General features: G+C 41.5%; 1 protein-coding gene across 2 annotated transcripts in view; it reads right to left on the reverse strand.

Annotated features, from left to right (window-relative positions):
• The window catches only part of ST6GALNAC3 (ST6 N-acetylgalactosaminide alpha-2,6-sialyltransferase 3), a 555,981-nt gene extending 543,246 nt beyond the window's left edge, over positions 1 to 12,735 (reverse strand). Inside the window, 1 exon segment of one of the 2 annotated variants that reach the window (NM_001261629.1) lies at positions 12,554 to 12,735. In NM_001261629.1, coding sequence (NP_001248558.1) covers positions 12,554 to 12,571 — 18 coding nt within the window. In that variant the 5' untranslated portion in view covers positions 12,572 to 12,735. 2 annotated transcript variants of the gene reach the window in all.
• Between the last annotated feature and the right edge of the window lie 5,684 nt (positions 12,736 to 18,419).

Below are 18,419 nucleotides of genomic sequence, written 5' to 3' on the forward strand. Positions count from 1 at the left end.
CAGATCCCTTTAACCTACATAAATCTGAAATAATGTATAGTGGATTTCAATAGTTCTAACACAGAAATCTAGAGTGGTATATGGGTTGGATATCCTTTCTTCAAATAAGGTTTTAATCATGGGTCATAGATGGGTGAGAGAAAAACAAACCTTAATTTACCAACAAGTTAGAAGTCATGTGCAGAACTCTCGGCTCAAATCAAGCCATAAAACCAGGCTGCTGAGGTTAAGCTGCATGGCAAAATTAAATAAACATCAAACCAGCCAACGAACAGATAAACAGGCCACATAAACCAGGTAGGAGAGAAAGGTTCTCTTACTCCCAGCCAAAAGAATGAGAGGAAAAATAAATAAGGCAGCACACATAAAGTGGCAACAGTTCAGGTACTTGCTGTTTCTGGGGAATGAATTTTCTCTTAGAAATAGGAAGAGAGAAAGAATGACCTGGTTGACAAGGTCAGCAATAAAAGAACAAACACAAGTAGTAGTGAAGTCAGCTTCCAGGCCATGGCAAAGGTGTGAGGGATGACATGGTGAGCTGAATGCCATGCCAGTGATTTTACATCAGGCCCAGCAATGATTCATATTTCCCAGAGAAGGATTCCTAATGGAATGGCTTATATCCTGGGACTCTGCAAGAGGGTTTCATCTACTTGGTTTTAAGAGTTCACCAAGCTTCCCTTCCTTTGGGCTGATAGTATGGTTCCTTAGACATCCTAGCTAATGATCCCTACAACACCTGTATTGGGAAGGGGCATGAAAACTGTAGATGACGAAGGAACATCAGAAAAATAGGCTGCACTATAGATAAAGGCACAGAAATAGAGAGCCAGGAGAAAGCAAAAGGGAAAACTTACAGAGCGATTTCCTTCTTTACACAAATATGAGCCTATAGGAAGAGACTAAATCAGCAGTATCCAGTGCTTTTTATTACTTATAAAAGTCTAAAACAAGGCTATGAATCATCAACATAAAAAAAACTATCATCTTTCACCAGTCTTCGATCTTCCCATTCCTAATCCTTAAATAATGACTTTTTAAATATGAGACTAACCCAGTAATTAAGATAGTGAACTCTAGCACTAATGCATTAACTTTTGTAACCAAAGCCAGCATAATCTAACTGTGAAAGCTATTTCCTGCACCCCTAATTCTCCCTGTTAGCCAGCAAAGAAGTGGGGGGGTCCAAAGTATGAGAAAGGATTTGATATGCAATCAGCAGGAACAAAATTCCTTGGTTTAGAAATAATCATAAACTGATTTTTCCAGAAACACACAAGTGATGCCATCAGCGAGGGGTTAATTTTAGACCCAGCCCCTAGCTCGTGCAAAAGCAAAAAGTTTTTCAATGTGTACGGTGGCCTGAGCCTCATAGCATCAGAAATCTTGAGTTGAATGAAAACAATGAAGGCAGAAATCAAATTATTACAATGCCAAGAAAGTTGACTGGAATACACTGCACTTAAATTTCTAAATTGATTTAAATTTCTAGTCAATTTATTTTGGGGAATGCATGGGTTTGAATCCATGCTCTGCAATTTCCATAACTCGACAACTGTTCATTGAGCTGGATGTCACATGGTAGGGTTAATCAAAGTGCAGTTCCCAGATGTGCAGTGCTAGTATCACCTGATGGCTTGTTAGAGATACAAATTCTTGAGTCACACCCCAGACTGGAAGAATCAGAAACTGGTGATAAGGCCTAGCAAACTCTAGTACAACCGCCCCTTCCAGTGGTCCTGATGTAGTTCAAGTTTTGCAGCACTGAGGTCAACATAACTGTTAGGAGCTCAGACTTTGGGTAGTCACTTGCCTCTCTAAGCTTCGTCTCCTCTTCCACACACTGTGTTTAGCTCTATGCTCAGTAAATACCCGCAGCATTCAGAGTGTGAGGCATGAGGCCTGGCGCTGGCCAGACATGAAAGAACCACACTGCTCTTCACCGTGGTTCTTAAAGTCCACTGAAAGAACTCAACAGCCTAGCACAAGGGTTGGCAAACTTTATCTGTAAAGAGATGGATAGTAGATATTTTGGGCTTTATAGGTCATACAGTACCCATCTCAACTTCTCAACTCTGCCTTTGTGCCATGAAAGCAGATATGGTGAATAAGCATGGCTGTGTTTCAATAAAACTTTATTTATGGACAAAAAATTTGAATTTCATATCATTTTCACCTGTCAATTCTTATTCTTCTTTTGATTTTTTTTCAACCATTTAAAAACACAAAAGCCATTCTTACTCAGGAGCTGCATATAAACAGGCAGCAAGCCAGGCTTGTTCTAGAGAAAGTAGTTTGCTGACCCTAGTCTAGCACCCTCATACTGGTAAAGTTGTCAAGCCAGAGTTTTGTCATGTGTCAGATGAAACCAATCCTGCTCATGCTGAAGGTTGTTGTGAGACAATAAATATCTGTAAACTACCTAGTAGGCTGCCTGACATGGAGAAAGCTCTCAGCAAATGACAGCTACTGTCATTATTATAACGAAATGTTCATCTCATGAAAAAAATGCTAACACTGGATGATCTAGGACAATGAGTTGGAGCAGGGCAGGAATACAATGGAAATGTGTGGGCAAAACAGAGATTCAGGTTTACAAACAGATTTTCTCTAAGCACCATTGGCCATATGTCTATTAGCGTGTCGCTGAATTTATACACACAGAAATAAGCAGTAAAAAATAAGCAAACCGAACAAAGAAACTGCAATCACCTTGCTCTCTTGACTTAAAAGAAGACATGTGGTTTGTTCTGGACATTTAAATTGCTCCCATATGTGTAATACCCTCCTGGAGCAATGAAACAACTCAAATAAAAGTGCATCAAGTCTGTCTCTGCCCTCAAAGCCTCCAGGAGTTCACACTACCACACTGAGACCAAAGAGCCAACTCACACATCCCACAAAGCAGCACTCCCTTGGGAAAATTCACAGCTGCACAACATCTGGGGGAAAATTAGGCTCAGGATATGGTGAAACCGAGGACTACATTTTCAGATAAAATTTCAAGGGCTCATCAAAGGCTCATCGCATGTGTCCCTGAGTCAGGCACTCATTACTCGCTCATCAGTCGCCAGCCTTTGGCTGCTAGGAGTCCATCCAACAGGTGTGTGCTCCCCATCTGAACCTGACCCGGGGGCCAATCCTTTCTGCAGCCCCTTACACTGCTCTCATTGTCTCTGAGTCTAGTGGTCTCTTCTGATGGTGAAGATGAATACCTGAAGGAGCATGCTGTCCAATACATGTGAGCCACTAGCCACATGTGGCTTTTGAGCATTGAAACATGGCTGGCATAACCAACAAACCACATTTTTTAAATTTCATTTCATTTTAATTAATTTATCTTTAAAAAATAATGTTCCATTCAGCTATTGGAAAAGGTCTAAGCAAAATTCAACTTAGACGAGTGAACTTACTTTTTTACTTTACATTAGTAAAATCAAAATACAAATCAAGTATTTCTGATGAAAAATTTAGAATTCAAACTGAGAGACGCTGTAAGTGTAAAACATACACCGAGTTTTAAGAACTGTTTGTAAAAAAAAAAGCTATAAATATCTCATTAATTTTTATAGTGAGTACATTTTGAAATGAAAGTATTTTGGATATATCAAGTTAAATAAAACACATTATTAAATTCTACGTTTCTTTTTTGCTTTTTTAAAATATGGCTATTAGGAAATGTACAATTGCATAAATAGCCTACATTATATTTCTGTTGGACAGCACTGCTACAGACCATGAAATAAGGGTATTATTGTTTTATTCATATTAATCACAAAGCCAGAATGGGACTTAGAGTCGGTCTAGCTCTGACCTCCGCACCCCACAGTCTTCCTACTGCCCACGCCCCAGAGAGCAGCTCCAGCGTCTTTTCTTGGGTACCACTTTCTCTGATGAGGCAAATGCTTCACAAAGAGTGACTTTCACTTCTCTTTCTTTCGAGTCCAGCCCATTGTTGCAGCCAGTCACGCAGCAAACAGCACCAGGAATCACAGCCCGGCTCGCTGCAAGTGCATATATCCCACTAGTCCCAAGGAGGGGGATCAACTCACAACAGTCGTTTGCTCATTCTAGTTCTCAAAATCTAAGATGACTATTGCAACCAGGTTTTAATCCCAGATCAGGACTCATTTCCAACCCAGAACATACACATGTTACTTCCAAATCCCTTGTGATCATGATCTTCTCAGAGCAAGACGCAAACAGCTTTCATAGCTGACCAAAGAAGTTTTTATTTTGTGTCTAGTAAATGTAGAGCTAATAAACTCACTAAAAAACCAAATAGCCTTTGAAATCAGAGAGAAGTCCCTTCCAGAAAAGGATTTTACGTGTGATAGTTTTCAAATCTGAGTAAATATTAAGATAAAATTGAATGAATGTGGATGTATATTTATATTTACTATGTGTCCACAGAGACACACACCTTTAAAAAAAAAAAACAAAACACGAAAATGACCCAAGTTCCTCTTTTTTTGGCCTCCGACAAATCTGTTTAGGAGTTAACTTCTCCCTTACTCTCTCAAGTACCAGATGTTGTTGGCCCCCACCCCTCCAGGAAATGAAAGAGAGGCCTGGAGATATGGAGTGTGGGGTAAGGGGCTCCTTACAGAATGTCACTCTACCCCAGGACTGCTGTTTATTAAATTCTCTTAGTATCCCAGGCCAAGGTCTCTGACTTAGTGACTTTAAATCAGTTTACAATCAGAACCAGAGCCTAGTCTCAATTTTTGAGTAGAGAGAGACAGCAATAGAGAAAGCGCAGATAATCCTTTCACCTCATTTGAACCTTTTCCCAGGCCCACTCTCCTGCTGACAAACCTTTACAGAGCTGCTAACAAGGAGAGAAATGAACCAATTTGGGGTTTAGCACCCGTTTTTTTTTTGCCTGCGCAGGTGAAGTCACTAATTGGCAGTAAAAGGCATAAAAAGTGTACATCAGAATGGCTGGAGACAAACGGGTCTGGATAATCCATAAACTGAATAATGAGCCTTTTAATAACCAGCAGCTAACTGCAGCTTTTGGTAATGGGATCCAGGTAGCACTTGTAAATCTACTCCCTCCAATTAGAAAAATGCCTTCCTCCACTGTTCCCTAACGAAAGGAAACAGAAAAGAACCTCATTCAACTCCTAGCCCTCAGGCATAAATGTGTGTTAAATTCTCACAAACAGAAATTTTTCTCCTGGAGAGAAGCTTTCCTAACTTTGCTCAGTCGTTTACTAGAAAGTTTAATAGGCTTCCTCTGTTTTCCTCAGATCTAAACCCCTTCTTTCTCCCACTAGTCCTTCAACAAAGGTTTCCTCGATTCCAGCTGTTACCAGTACTAATACTACTGATAATATTTTTTGCCATTTCCACTTCATACCTGTGCGGTGCACTCTGCTTTGCAAAGTGCATTCACAAGCATTATCTCTTTTGGTCTCCAACACCACCCCGCGGCAGATCTAGGTTGGGGAGCCTGAAATGTATATAATTTGTGGGATTCCTTGACAAAATGAACATAAAATTATAAATACCAAAATGCTAGGGTCTCTTCCCAGAACCTTGGAAGGGCCCTGAAGCTTGCGCTCAGGGTAAGACCAACTCTCCCTCACTCCCACCCGCAAAAAGGACATACACGTTCACATAACTTGCCCAGGGTTAAAGATCTATACAGAGTTAAACAGAATTAAAACCTTCTTATCTCCTCAGTCTTTGCAGCCCCTCTAGTTCCTCTAGTTCCTCTGTCACAAAGGAAACTCAGAGGAACAAATAAAAACAACACAGCTAAAAGTGGTCCCCATCAGGCCACCAGATTAGGAAGTTGTCTAGACTGGATATTGCCTGGGGTAGAAGATGGTGAAATAAATTCAGAATCCCTATAAATATTTACTTAATTGGCACTGAAGGTAAAAGACAAACTCTATAGCTTGTCCAATCCGCAGCCAGGACAGCTTTGAATGTGGCCCAAAACAAATTTGTGAATGTTCTTAAAACATCATGAGAGTATTTTTGCGATTTGCTTTTTTAAAAATTTTTTTAGCTCACCAGCTGTCATTCATGTTAGCGTATTCTATGTGTGGCCCAAGACAATTCTTCTTCCAATGTGACCCAAGGAAGCCAAAAGTTTGAACACCCCTGCTTAATAACCACACAAAGCCAGGGTGAACCCCACCTCCATCACTTACAACAGGACATGGGACAATTTACTTAGGTTTTCTGAACTTCGGTGTCTTCATTTGTAATAAAAGTTTACTTAGCACAGAACCCAGCCTGAGCACTCTGGCTGTTCAATAAATGGCACCTATTGTTGCCGTTGTTATCAGTCCATCCAAAGAACACTACTTTTACCCAAACCACTCATTCCCCACAGTGTGCTGATAAACGTAGCAAAAGCATCTGCTCAGTCACTGTAAGACTGGAAATTAGGCCAGGCAGCTGCTGAGAATTCAGCATTTCCTGGGCAGCAGTAAGAAATGTCATAGCAGATTTATTAAATGAAGTGACTTGTCTACTTGCCAGGGTTATCCTACGGTTTCAGATTTATCATCTGTGTACCTGCGAAGTCCCTGTGGCTTTCCAGTCTCAGTGAAGCCACACTGTTTTCAAATGCTTTGAGACCTCATCGTTTGAGAACCACACAATCTTTTGGTTGTGGGTGTTTGGGTTTTGATTGTTTTTTTGTTTGGTTTTGTTTTCTGGGTTTTTTTGGTTTATCTGTTTCTGTTCATCTGGGGAACCAAAATGATCATGACAAAAGTTAAACCACACCTACACTTCCCTTTTTTCCTCCTTCTAGTCCAGTTCTCCCATCTCCCCGCCCCCCCAACCCCAAATTTTAAATTGGCCCCAGATTTTATATGAGGAATGATAACAGACCTACCTACAAGAAACATACTCAGAAAAAATTTAAGGAGCAAACTAACTGACGAGCTCTAATCTGCCTGCTATACATTAGAGTTAAAAAATCCATGCCACATCCTTGAAGAGCTCAGCTGTTTTCAGAAAACAAGCTGGACCTGTGTCTATAACTGACATCAAAAAATATTAGTAACACCAGTCATACATTCAGCAAACACTTAAGGAGCACCTACTGAGAGCCAGCTTAGTTCTTAGGAACACCAAGTTGAATACAACAAAGCCGTTTCTGCCTTCCACATTCAGGTAAGTAACCATCACCGCCCCACCCATATACTCCCATGCCATGAGGTGTAACTTTCAAAGTAATTTGCATAGTTTTCATTCCTAGTTTAATTATTTGCCTTCTCACTAAGTCTATAATCTCACTTAGGGTAAGAACAGAATTCATTTACAGATGCTCAGTAAACACTGAAAGGCTGCGGCTCCCTAACAGTTGATAGTCAAAAAAGAGTTGGGCATGAAAGCAGTTTACTGACAGTACATGGTAATACCTGCTACTACAGGGACAAGAACTTAGACCACAGGAGCATGGAGGAAGCCTGCTGAGGCAGGCGACGGCTTGACCACAGATGTGACTCTAAAGTAGGAGTTGAACAAGGCAGAGGGAGTAAGGATGGAGAGGAAGGGGCAGAGATGAGAGGTTTTCCTGAGACAGAATTGATGCACTGTAGAGAAGGATTAGGTCGGGGGCAGGGGGAGGAAGAGGAAATGAGAAGACACCAAGTTCGTAACTTGGTATCATCATTCATCTAATTACCTATCAATCAAGATAAATATATGAGGACAGGTAACTGGAGAGAAGGTAGTTGTGGCTTAGTCATGCATCTATCGTATCAGCTAACCGCTTCATGTTCATAAGCCTCATCCACCTAGTAAAACCATAATCTTCTCGACAGCAGAAATGATTCACAAGGCTCTTGTGTCCACATGTCCACTCAGTGTCCACTTCCGATATAAAAGTTAATACAATTCACCTATATTTTTAAAAAATAAAAGTGTACAAGACACTGTGCTAAAAATGTACCTGCTGACCAAAGGTAGAAATCATAAAACAAAATATGGATAGGATTTATTGCATAAAATGTTAAAGTATCTATAATTTATCAAAGAAGAAAGACAAATGACTAATACAAATTTAAAAGCTTAACTTCACTAATGATTAAATAAATACAAATTGAATCTAAGAGTTTTCCTGTCTATCAAATTTGAGAGACTTTTTAAACACCCCCACAAGATCTTCCCTGTAATCTGTCTGCTGGAGCTGCTGAAAACAGAGAATCTGACAAGGGCTCTGGGGCCCAAGAAGACACCAGAGCTACTATGAAAAGAGACTGGTCCTAGACCAGGCACGGTGGCTCATGCCTGTAATCCCAGCACTTTGGGAGGCCAAGTCAGACAGATCACTTGAGGCCAGGAGTTCAAGACCAGCCTAGCCAACATGGCGAAACCCCGTCTCTACTAAAAATACAAAAAATTAGCCAGGCATGGGGGCACATACCTGTAGTCCCAGCTACTTGGGAGGCTGAGGCACGAGAATTGCTTGAATCCAGGAGGCAGAGGTTGCAGCGAACCAAGATCATGCCACTGCACTCCAGCCGGGGCAACAGAGTGAGACTCCGTTTCAAAATAATAATAATAAAGAGACTGGTCCTTGAGTTGATTCTTTATTCAATGGTAGAGCTACACAGGAGATCTGCCTAACCAGGAGCATGGCAAGAAATAAACCTGCTAAGATTCAGAATTTCTTCTTCCCCCTGCAATATAACTAATATACAGATTATCTCATTTAACCTTTAGAATAACCCATTGAGGAATGCATGATCATTCCCATTTTGGAAACTGAGGTAGTGAAATCAAGAAACTTGCTATGGCTCTATAATTAACAAGGAGTGGAGCCATAATTAAAGCTCACATATTTCTGGCTTTAAAGTCCAGGCAATGTGAAGTCTGTATTCCAAAATTAAATGATTATGAGGTGATCATCATTCTGTTTGAGAACTAGCCCTATATATTGGCAGAATGGGCCCTCAGCATGCACAGCACCTTGAGGGGATCGTTCCATATCCCCTAAAAGACCAAAATTAGCTGCCACAGCATGGGGGTCTCTTCTGAGTGAGGGCCACTATTGTGTAGGCAATAATGATACTTTAATCAATATCTCTCTATCTCAGTTTTCTCATTTGTAAAAATGGATAGTAAAATCTACTGCAAAATTCTGTTGAGAAGATTAAAGTCTTAGCCCACAGAAGAAAGCTGGCACTGCCTCAAAAGTTATCTTTCTAAAACACAAGCTCCATCATAGTAAATCCTATTTAGTCTTCAAAACACAACTCCAATATCATCAGTGGGAAGCCTGTCTGAACTACCCAGTGACAGGGGCAATTGCTCTCTCCTTCCAGGCTTCTATTATGCCCTCCATGGACCTATGTAGTTTCATTCTTCACATTATAACCTAAGCACTCATTTACTTTTCTATCACCCTTACTAAACCGTAAGCCATTTGTGAATGGGGTCAATGGTTTATGCATCTTGTGATGTAAAAGGAATCAAAACAGGCCACCCCAAAATATATCACTTTGGCATATTGATTATTTTGAGCTAAAGGCAATTGAGAAAAAGCAGATACAGGAAGGGCTTTCTGACCCCCCCATTTCTACCTAAAAGCAAGGCATAAAATTTCCCATGAGAAATGTCCCTTCCCTGTGCCAGGAAGAGGAGAACATTCTTATGATCAAAGATGGAGAGTCAACACCAAGATAAATCTCTACTAAAAACACTCACCTATTTTCCATTAGTTTTCCCCATACATTTCCCGCTTTCTCACAATCGACTGCCCCAGTCCAAATTCCCTTTTCCCTTTGTCTTGTCACATCTCCACAATTTATGCTTCCTTATTAAAATGCTTTATAAACTCTCAGGCCTCTCCCCTTCTTTGGGTCTTTATTTCTTATATAGGAAGCCCTCTATGGTACACATAAAAACATTAACATCAAATAAAATGTGTATGCTTTTCCTCTGTTAGCATGCCTTTTGTCAGTTTAGCTATCAGGACCAGGCACAGAAACTAAGAGGGCAGAGGAAAACCTTTCCTTTTCTACAGATGCCAACACTAAGTCCAGGGCCAGCAAATGGCAGAACATGTTTCATTCAAAAAAAAAAAAAAGTCCATAGTTTTATCCTCATAACAACCCTGTAACGCAATGGTTATAAGTCTATGAACACTTCAACATGGGAAAACTGAGGCTCCAAGTTACAGTGGCTGTCTAAAATCATATGCAAGAGGCCAAACTTGCACAGAACTCAGGTCTCTGGACTGAAACCTGTATTCTGCACTATTCCATTTGTAGCTTTTCAAAGACAACAAAGAAAAAAGACCCAGCCCAGACTGTCTAGACCATGACTAGAGAAAGTGATTGCTCAAAGGTGTTAGGAACTGAATGGTATTAGGACATCTTAAAAGTCACCACCTGGGAGAACCCGGGAGGCGGAGCTTGCAGAGAGCGGAGATTGCACCACTGCATTCCAGCCTGGGCGACAGAGCGAGACTCCGTCTCAAAAAAAAAAAAAAAAAGTCATCACCTGGGAAAGTATTGGAACAGCAGTAAAGTATATGGAAGGTTGACATATCTGGGTCTAAATCCAGGATCTCTGTCATTAACCCTGTGTGGCCTTGGGCAAATCTCTTAAACTAGGGAGCTTCAGACTTCTTCTCTGTAAAATGGGGTTTAAAACAATGATACTTATATTTTAGGGTTTTATGTAAAGATTAAAGAATAAAAGACACTTTGTATTTTATAAAAAATAACAGTTATAAGAAACAGACTGAGGATATAGTAAGGATCAACCAAACTGCACTTATTATTATATGTTACAGGAAAAAATGGTACATATTAAATCCTTGTGACACAAAGTATTTTTCATACCCTATCTTATTTCATCCTCACAGCAACCTTGTGAAGCAGGTGCCACTACTTTGATCTTATATTGAAGAAACTAAGGCCCTGAGACATTTAAGTAACTTGTTCAACATCACAGAGGTAGCAGTGGGCAGAGCCAGCATCCAGACATATCTTTCTGAGTCTAAAGCCCAGATCAGTTTCAGTGGAGGGAAGACAAGGTGGACAGAAATGTCCCAAATGTCTGAGAGCAGTGTGAAGTGCTAGAAGAGACACAGATTGGACCAGATTCATGTGTAGTTGGGATGTGCATTAAAGATGTTTACCACATGTATAGGACAAGGCAGGGGAGAAATCAAAAGGGAAAAAGATGGCCAACAATAAATATCATGCTCCTCAATGTCCCTTTCAGCAAGTAACACAATGAATAGTAAAGATGACTCATACTCATATCTCAGTCCTTGTGCTAAGAGCCTCCAGGTTAAATATCGCATATTGTCATACTGATGTATTATTTTCTCATGATTTTGCTACCATTTGTTATGTCCTGGAAAATGTTCTGAAACAAAAAGAGGAAGTACAGGAAACTTCTGATCTCCTTTATGCAAAGAAGGGGAAACAAGTTCTACGAGGTTAGTCTGTTATTGTCATCATTAACACTAGGCACGTTAGAAAATGATTCAGGTAACCAGAACAGCAGTAGATGACTTCATATCATCTTATAGACGAATAAATGCTACTTCACAATAACACAACAACAACGAATTGTTTCCTGGTATTTTCCTTCGTCACACAGTTCCCCCATGCTTGGACAAATAGGTCTTTGCATTCTCCAGTTAAGGCCCAGGAAACTTTCATGCTGTGCATGTTTTTGATTCATGCAACCAGGTTATGTTCTTGTAGAAAAGTAGTGGAAAAAAAAAAAAAAAAAAAAAAACGAGGGTGGGGGAGGCCTCTACCAGTGGGATAGAAAGTTCTTTTTAAGTGAGTTCCTCACACCAAGTCCTCCCACCTGAGGCCACAAGTCTGTGAACCCAGAAAGATGCTCAGTTGAGGCTGAGAATCCGGTCTTGGAGAAAGAAAACTCAACAAAGAAGGGGTGGCTGAGCGCACTTTGACAGAGTATAAAATCATTTTGTCTATTCAAATTTATGAGCATAAGGAGAGGGAGAGGTTCTCTACTAACATATACATCCTCGTGTGAACTTTTCCAAAGTAGAGCTAAGGGCACACAGAGCTAGCAGATCTCATAGAAAACTCATTCCTAAGGGACTACCTGTAAACTCAGAAGTTTCTGTCTTCACATGATCAAATGCACAGTAGAGACCACCTCCGCTCTTCCCTCCATTAAAAGCGCTGTGCCCCTCACCACCAGCAACTCACGCCTAGCCACTCCACCCCTCCCCGTGGCCCCTGAAAGGCCTCAGGCTCCACAGAGCCGCAGGACCCGCGGGAACACCCCTCCTCTCCCTACCATCCCCATTATTCGGCACACAGCCCTGCTCTTCCCTGGAGCCAACAGTCTGCAGCTCCTTCAATGCAGGCGCGAGCAGGCAGGAATGGTGGGAAAAGAAGCTGTGCCAGCTGCATGTTTCAGAATCTCCCTCCATATGCATTTGCCAAAGGAACAAAAAGAAAATCAATGCCAGGAAAAGACAACTGAGATGAGGATGCGGTGGGACCGCGGCTGACTCCGTGCCTCTGAGCAGCAAGGGGCTGGCCAACCACGCGTCCGAGCCACAGATCCGAGTCGTTACCTTCAGGATGCAGGCCATGGCGCTCCGCCGGCCCTCCTGCCACCGAGCAGTGGGCGCGCCTGGGTCAGGGGCAGTCCCGGGGGCAGGATGGAGGCTGGTACCGCGGCAGGACCGCTCCAGCCCACATTCCCGCAGATCCAAATAAGGGGACCGCGGGGCAAACTGCGCCGCCACAGACCCCGCCCCCCGAGCCGCGGCCCCGCCCCCGTCCCCATCCACTGGCCCGCGGCCCGCGCGGCCCCGCCCCCGGGTCACGTGCCGTCCCGGGCGCCGGCGCCGGCGGCCCCTCGGTGCCTGCTACTTCTTTCTCTTGTTTTCTTCTGTGAATGTTTCGCGGCTCGGCGTGCACCGAGTGCGCTCCGCAGCAGGCAGGGACCTGGGTCCCGCGGGGGGCCAGAGAACGGTCTTTTCTTCTCGCTTCCGTCTTCTCTCACACATCAGAGAACTCCTTTTTACAGACGTTTCACACTTTGTCAAACTTAAGTGCGTGTGGCATCGCCTTTCTACAGACTTTGGGCGCATCAAAGGGTGTTTCAAAAGTAGCAACGAAGTTCTCCCTGGGCTGTTCAAGGATTGAGCCCTCACTCTGTGATGGGCTTATCTAAAATTAATAATTTGCCACTAATAAGGGAGCACAAATATCAACGAATGAAAGCCGTCATGAACCTTACACTGTGTATGGTATATTTTGTGTGTGTGTATTTTATACATACATATATGTGTGTACAGTATATGGATTATTGCCTTTTCCTGCTACAAGCTTGTTTATGAAATCGTATGTGCATAATATACAGTCTACAGATACAGGATGCACGCGTGTATATTGTATTAGATATGTACATGTTGATTGTACAATATATGTTTATAAAGTGTGTGTGTGTACATGACAGGACTTTGCTCTTCCCTGCTTCAAGCAAGAGCCGGCTAAGAGAAGCAGTTATTTCTACAAATAGAGTAAGCGCATTGCAGAAGGGAGAAAGCATTCCGTGTACACACACAGATTTTTACCAGTTGGTCTATCAGAAAAATTTTAAAGCAACCCCCAAACATTTACCCAAAAGAAGTTTCACTTGCTAGAAGCCCCATCTAGTTTGCCTCCATGGAATCGGAGAAAGCACTGTGGGCTGGTGGTGTCATGAGACTGGCTCACAAACCACAAGGCAGAAATCAGGCTTTCAAGGAATTTGGTATTTTCTTTGATGAGAACTTGCAAAATTCTCAGAGAGCAGGAGTAACCACAGGAAGGAGGTTGCAGAAGCTGAGCCTGTGGATGAACTGCCTGTCCCATGGGAAGCTCCCGTCTTCAGTCTCCCTGGGGTACCACCCTGATCTTCGACTTCTTATTCCCGCCGCTCCCTCCTCTGCCTTACAGATCCAGCGTGTTTTCAGTAAGAACTCCTTGTTCGGAACGATATACTTTGCTGCTGTAGCTCACGGTCCTTCATGGGCCAGGAAAACTCAGTATTTCATTCATTCACTCATCCCTTGATTAACTCCACAAATTTTTTTTTATTGAGCTACTACTAAATGGAGGAATAAACTTTATTCCCCTTCCACTAAGTGGAGGAAAAATATTGAGGACCTTTCAGGGATAGGAGAATGACTTTCAGGATATCTAACATCAACGTGGGCTCACAGTTAAGTGCGAAAGATAAGAATAAAAGATACATGATACTATAACATGGAAAAGGCCTTAGCCAAATTGGAAGCAAAGTTCTCAGGAAAGAGGGTCTGGGCCTGGCAGAACAGCAGGGCAAAGGGGCAAGGGTGGGCAGACCACATTGTTCTCTCCAGGAAGTTTGTACATCCGGAAAGCGAAACAGCAGGCCCTAGTGAACAGCCCCGCTAAGGACTTCCCTGCAGGGTATCCTTGATCAAGTTTCTTAACCTCTCTTTAATCCTTACCTTATCTAATAGTATCTATCCTCAAGAGAATTAAATGAGATAATAATGTTTGCAAATGCACTCAGCTCAATTTCTAGCACTATGAGCACTTTTTAAATGATAGCTCTTTATGTAAAGAAGAAAATCTTCCACTAAAGATAGATTTGTGGGAGAAGCTGAGTAGAATGATTGCCATCAACCTTGGGTGTCTCAGGAGGATGAACACCAACGGAGCAAACATTTAACATGTTATGTCTTGGGTATGCCAAGATGGGGCCTTTACTAACTCCCTCAATCTACTTGGGTATGGCTTTCTCCATTAAATTTCTACCCACCCATGTCCATACTTCCCAAGGTGTTATGTTTTATTAGCATCCAAAAGTTATGTCTAAATACAACTAGAAATCTCATCATAACAATCTTAAAAACAAACTCAAGTTCTAGAATAAATCTGGACTGGAAGGTTTACAAAACAATCTTAACAATCACTGTTTTAGATGGACCACTCTTGATGTCTGGAAAAGAAAAAAAGCTTTTGGATGAAAATAACAGATTTTGAACCTATCAGGGAATGCAGTTACAGCCAGGTTTGTTGGGGCTGGGAGGGTAGGAGTGTGTGGCCAGGATTTTTTTTGTTTTAAAACTGGCCAAACTACAGGAACAGCTTAGTCAAGTCCATAGGTGTAGCATAATTTTCCAGCTCTAACGTTGTGACTTAAAGCCAAGAGTTTCTATTTCCAAAAATAATCATAACAAAATGGAAGCATCCTTCAATTAAATAAAATATCTCATTTGATCCTCACAACATCCACACGGATGTTATCACCCCCAGCTGGTAACTAGGGGAACAGGGGTTTGAATCTAGGGACTTGTGGGTTTGCTATCTTAACTGCTACATTCAGCTGTCTAGTATGTTAGAAGCCCAATCTCTGTCATTTGTCACTCTTCAGATTTCACCTGTTGTCTTAGTGTAGCCATAGGAAAACTTAGGGTAAGTATGAATCCTCCCTGGGATACGTACTAGGATGCAAAACCTAGGGCAAGAATGTGAGTATCAATCTGAGTGTACCAGATAGATGCACTCACGCTGTATTTTTCAACCCTCAGCTCCTGGGTCCCACCTTAACAAAGACCCGGCACTTCTCATTGGTCTCTCACCAACCAAGCTGTTACCACCTTCTGTGCATGAGAATGACTTCCAATCAAAGATTCTCACTGCTGTATCTCACCTGCTACCTGGTGGTGCCACAGAGCAGCCTGCCAGCCTTTGCTTCCCTTCATGGAGAGATCCTTGGGGACTGGCCCTTTCACTACCTCATCCTCCCTAGGGCTCTTCTTGGTTCCAACTGGTCCATCTTCCGTCTCCTCAGAGGCCTTTCACTAGTGAGATTTCACCATGCCTCAAAGTGAAGACTTCGTGAGTTATGACAAGTCATGGGTGAAAATTTGCTTCAATGTAAATTAAATTCAGTTTTGCTTCAATGTAAACAGCCCCATTACCCCGTAATTCTCAGAGTTATAACATACAGTTAGTTCCCTGATAGAAATAGAATTAACATGCTGACTCTCATAACTTCTCCAATTTCAGCCTGCACATATATTAATTTAATATATTTATATGCAACACAGAGTCATTTATTAAGATTTTAATTGGATCTCAATTTTTCCAATCTAAAGATTTTAAATGAATTCCAGATATCATAAAACTCTTTTTGTCATCCACTACATAAATTATGCCTCCATAGGAGACTGTGACTGGAAGATCCATTAGAAAATGTTATGGGAAAGTCATTTTTTTAACATTCTGAGCCAGGATAGGAAATGATCTTCTTTTTCTAGAAACCATTGCACTGTTGTAATTGTGACCTAGGAAATTTTTCATATCTTAAAGTAGGCATTTAGGTGTCTAGGTCCACATGTGTGTCTGTAGTTGTGTTTAAGTGCATCTGTGGCTATGCCCTTTTAGGTAGCTGTTTATGAGAATACACTGACATATGGGGTTAAGCTTCATTTCCCTCTTTTTTGATAGTAGGACATTTCAAAATGTCATCCAGTTTGCATTCCCAGGACTTGAGCTTACAGCTATTTCAAACCTTTACACAGTTCTAATCCAGAATTCGTCATTATCCCTGACTATACTGATATTTACCTGGGATGAACTCCAAGACAAGTTACGCATGATTTAAAATTACATTTTTTAAATATTATATTCAGTAATGTTCCCCCTTAACTTCATCTCAGCTATTGGAAGATTCCATCTTTTCCCAAAGTTTGTTTTCAAATGGACCAGTAAAAAAAGCTATTTTTAATTTTTTAAAAATCCACAACTAATGTTGTTTACCTACTTTTCATTACCTAGAAGAATGTAGTTTTTAACCTGATTTGTTTTTCTTAAAGAGTTTCCCTCTAAGATTTTTCTTAAAAAACATAATCAATTAAAAGCAAATATGGACTAGGCATGGTGGCTCATGTCTGTAATCCCAAAACTTTGGGAGACCCAGGCAGGCCTATCACCTGAGGTCAGGAGTTCAAGACCAGCCTGACCAACATGGTGAAGCCCCTAAAACTACAAAAATTAGTCGGGTGTGGTGGTGCACGCCTGTAGTCTGAGCTACTTGGGAGGTTGAGGCAGGAGAATTGCTTGAACCCGGAAGACAGAGGTTGCAGTGAGCCAACATCATGCCACTGCACTCCAGCCTGGTTGACAGAGCTAGACTTCATCTCAAAAAAAAAAAAAAAAGAAAAAAAAAAAAAGGAAATATGGCTGGAAGCATTGGCATGTAGTTTGAATTAAGTTTGTATTGGATCTCTCCAAGGCTGTTGAGGGCTCCATTATTAATTGAGTCTGATATTTCTTAACCATGTTTCCCAGAGTTTGTTTCCTTTTATTGTGAGATTTCTCTCATGTGTGTTTCTCTACACTCTTCTTGTATATCTCCTCTCAGTGAGGCCCAGTTACATGCTGCCTTAAAAGATTAGAGTGGAAAGTTGGTATTTGAAGTGCATCCATGCAGGACTGATGGGAACACCCAGGGGAGAGGGCCCGACAGTTGGGTTTTGCTGCAGTTTATTTTGCCTGAACCATTTTTTCTCGAATAGTCTGGCCCTCAGAAACCCTCTGGAGAGAGCTACGATTTTTGCTAATTCTTCGTGTCAATACCATCCCCTTCCAGGAATCTCCCCGAACCCTCCTGTTTGTATCTATTTCTGAACTATTGCCTGAAAGATAGAAGAACAACATCATCCAATGCAAAGAGAAAAGGTCCAAAAAGAAGTCACCTAAGTACATTCTTTACAGAACCCCTGAAACACAAGGTATTGTTATTGTGCCCAACAATGTCAATATGTATCAAGCTGCTCCGAGCACACCTGTGTGAAGGTGGAGCAGACAAACAGAGAGAGTAAAGGGCATGTCCCCTGTGGGAAAGCCATTCATTCTTTTCAAGAGCAACAGATATAAAACAACAAGTGACTTAGGAATCTGAAAATCCTGGTTCATTTGTTGGTTTAACAAACATTTGCAAGCCCTGCAAGCCCAGGTGATGTGTATAGGAAGCAGAAACAATTTGTGAATGGGCTTCCTCCTATAGTCAAAACTTTCAGTGGCCTCTTGATAAATTTATAGGCCTGCCAACATTCTTTCCATAATCATTGCCCGTTATTCTCTTACACCAACAGTTGGCAAGCTTTGTCAGCAAAGAGCCACACAGTAAATATTAGCCTTTGCAAGCCATTTGGTCTCTGTCACCACTATTCAACACTGCCATTGTAGTACAAAAGCAGCCATAGATATAAACAATGGGCAGTGACTGTGTTCCAATAAAACCTTTTAATGGACACTAAAATTTCTATTTCATATACTTCTCAGTGCTATGAAATATTATTCTTTGTTTTTTTAACTATTTAAAAATGTACAATCCATTTTTGGTTCTGCAGATGTAGAAAAACAATCTGCAGACCCAATGAGGCCCACGAACAGCAG

This window comes from Macaca mulatta, chromosome 1, assembly GCF_049350105.2.
Source record: "Macaca mulatta isolate MMU2019108-1 chromosome 1, T2T-MMU8v2.0, whole genome shotgun sequence".
Classification (NCBI taxonomy): Eukaryota; Metazoa; Chordata; class Mammalia; order Primates; family Cercopithecidae; genus Macaca; species Macaca mulatta.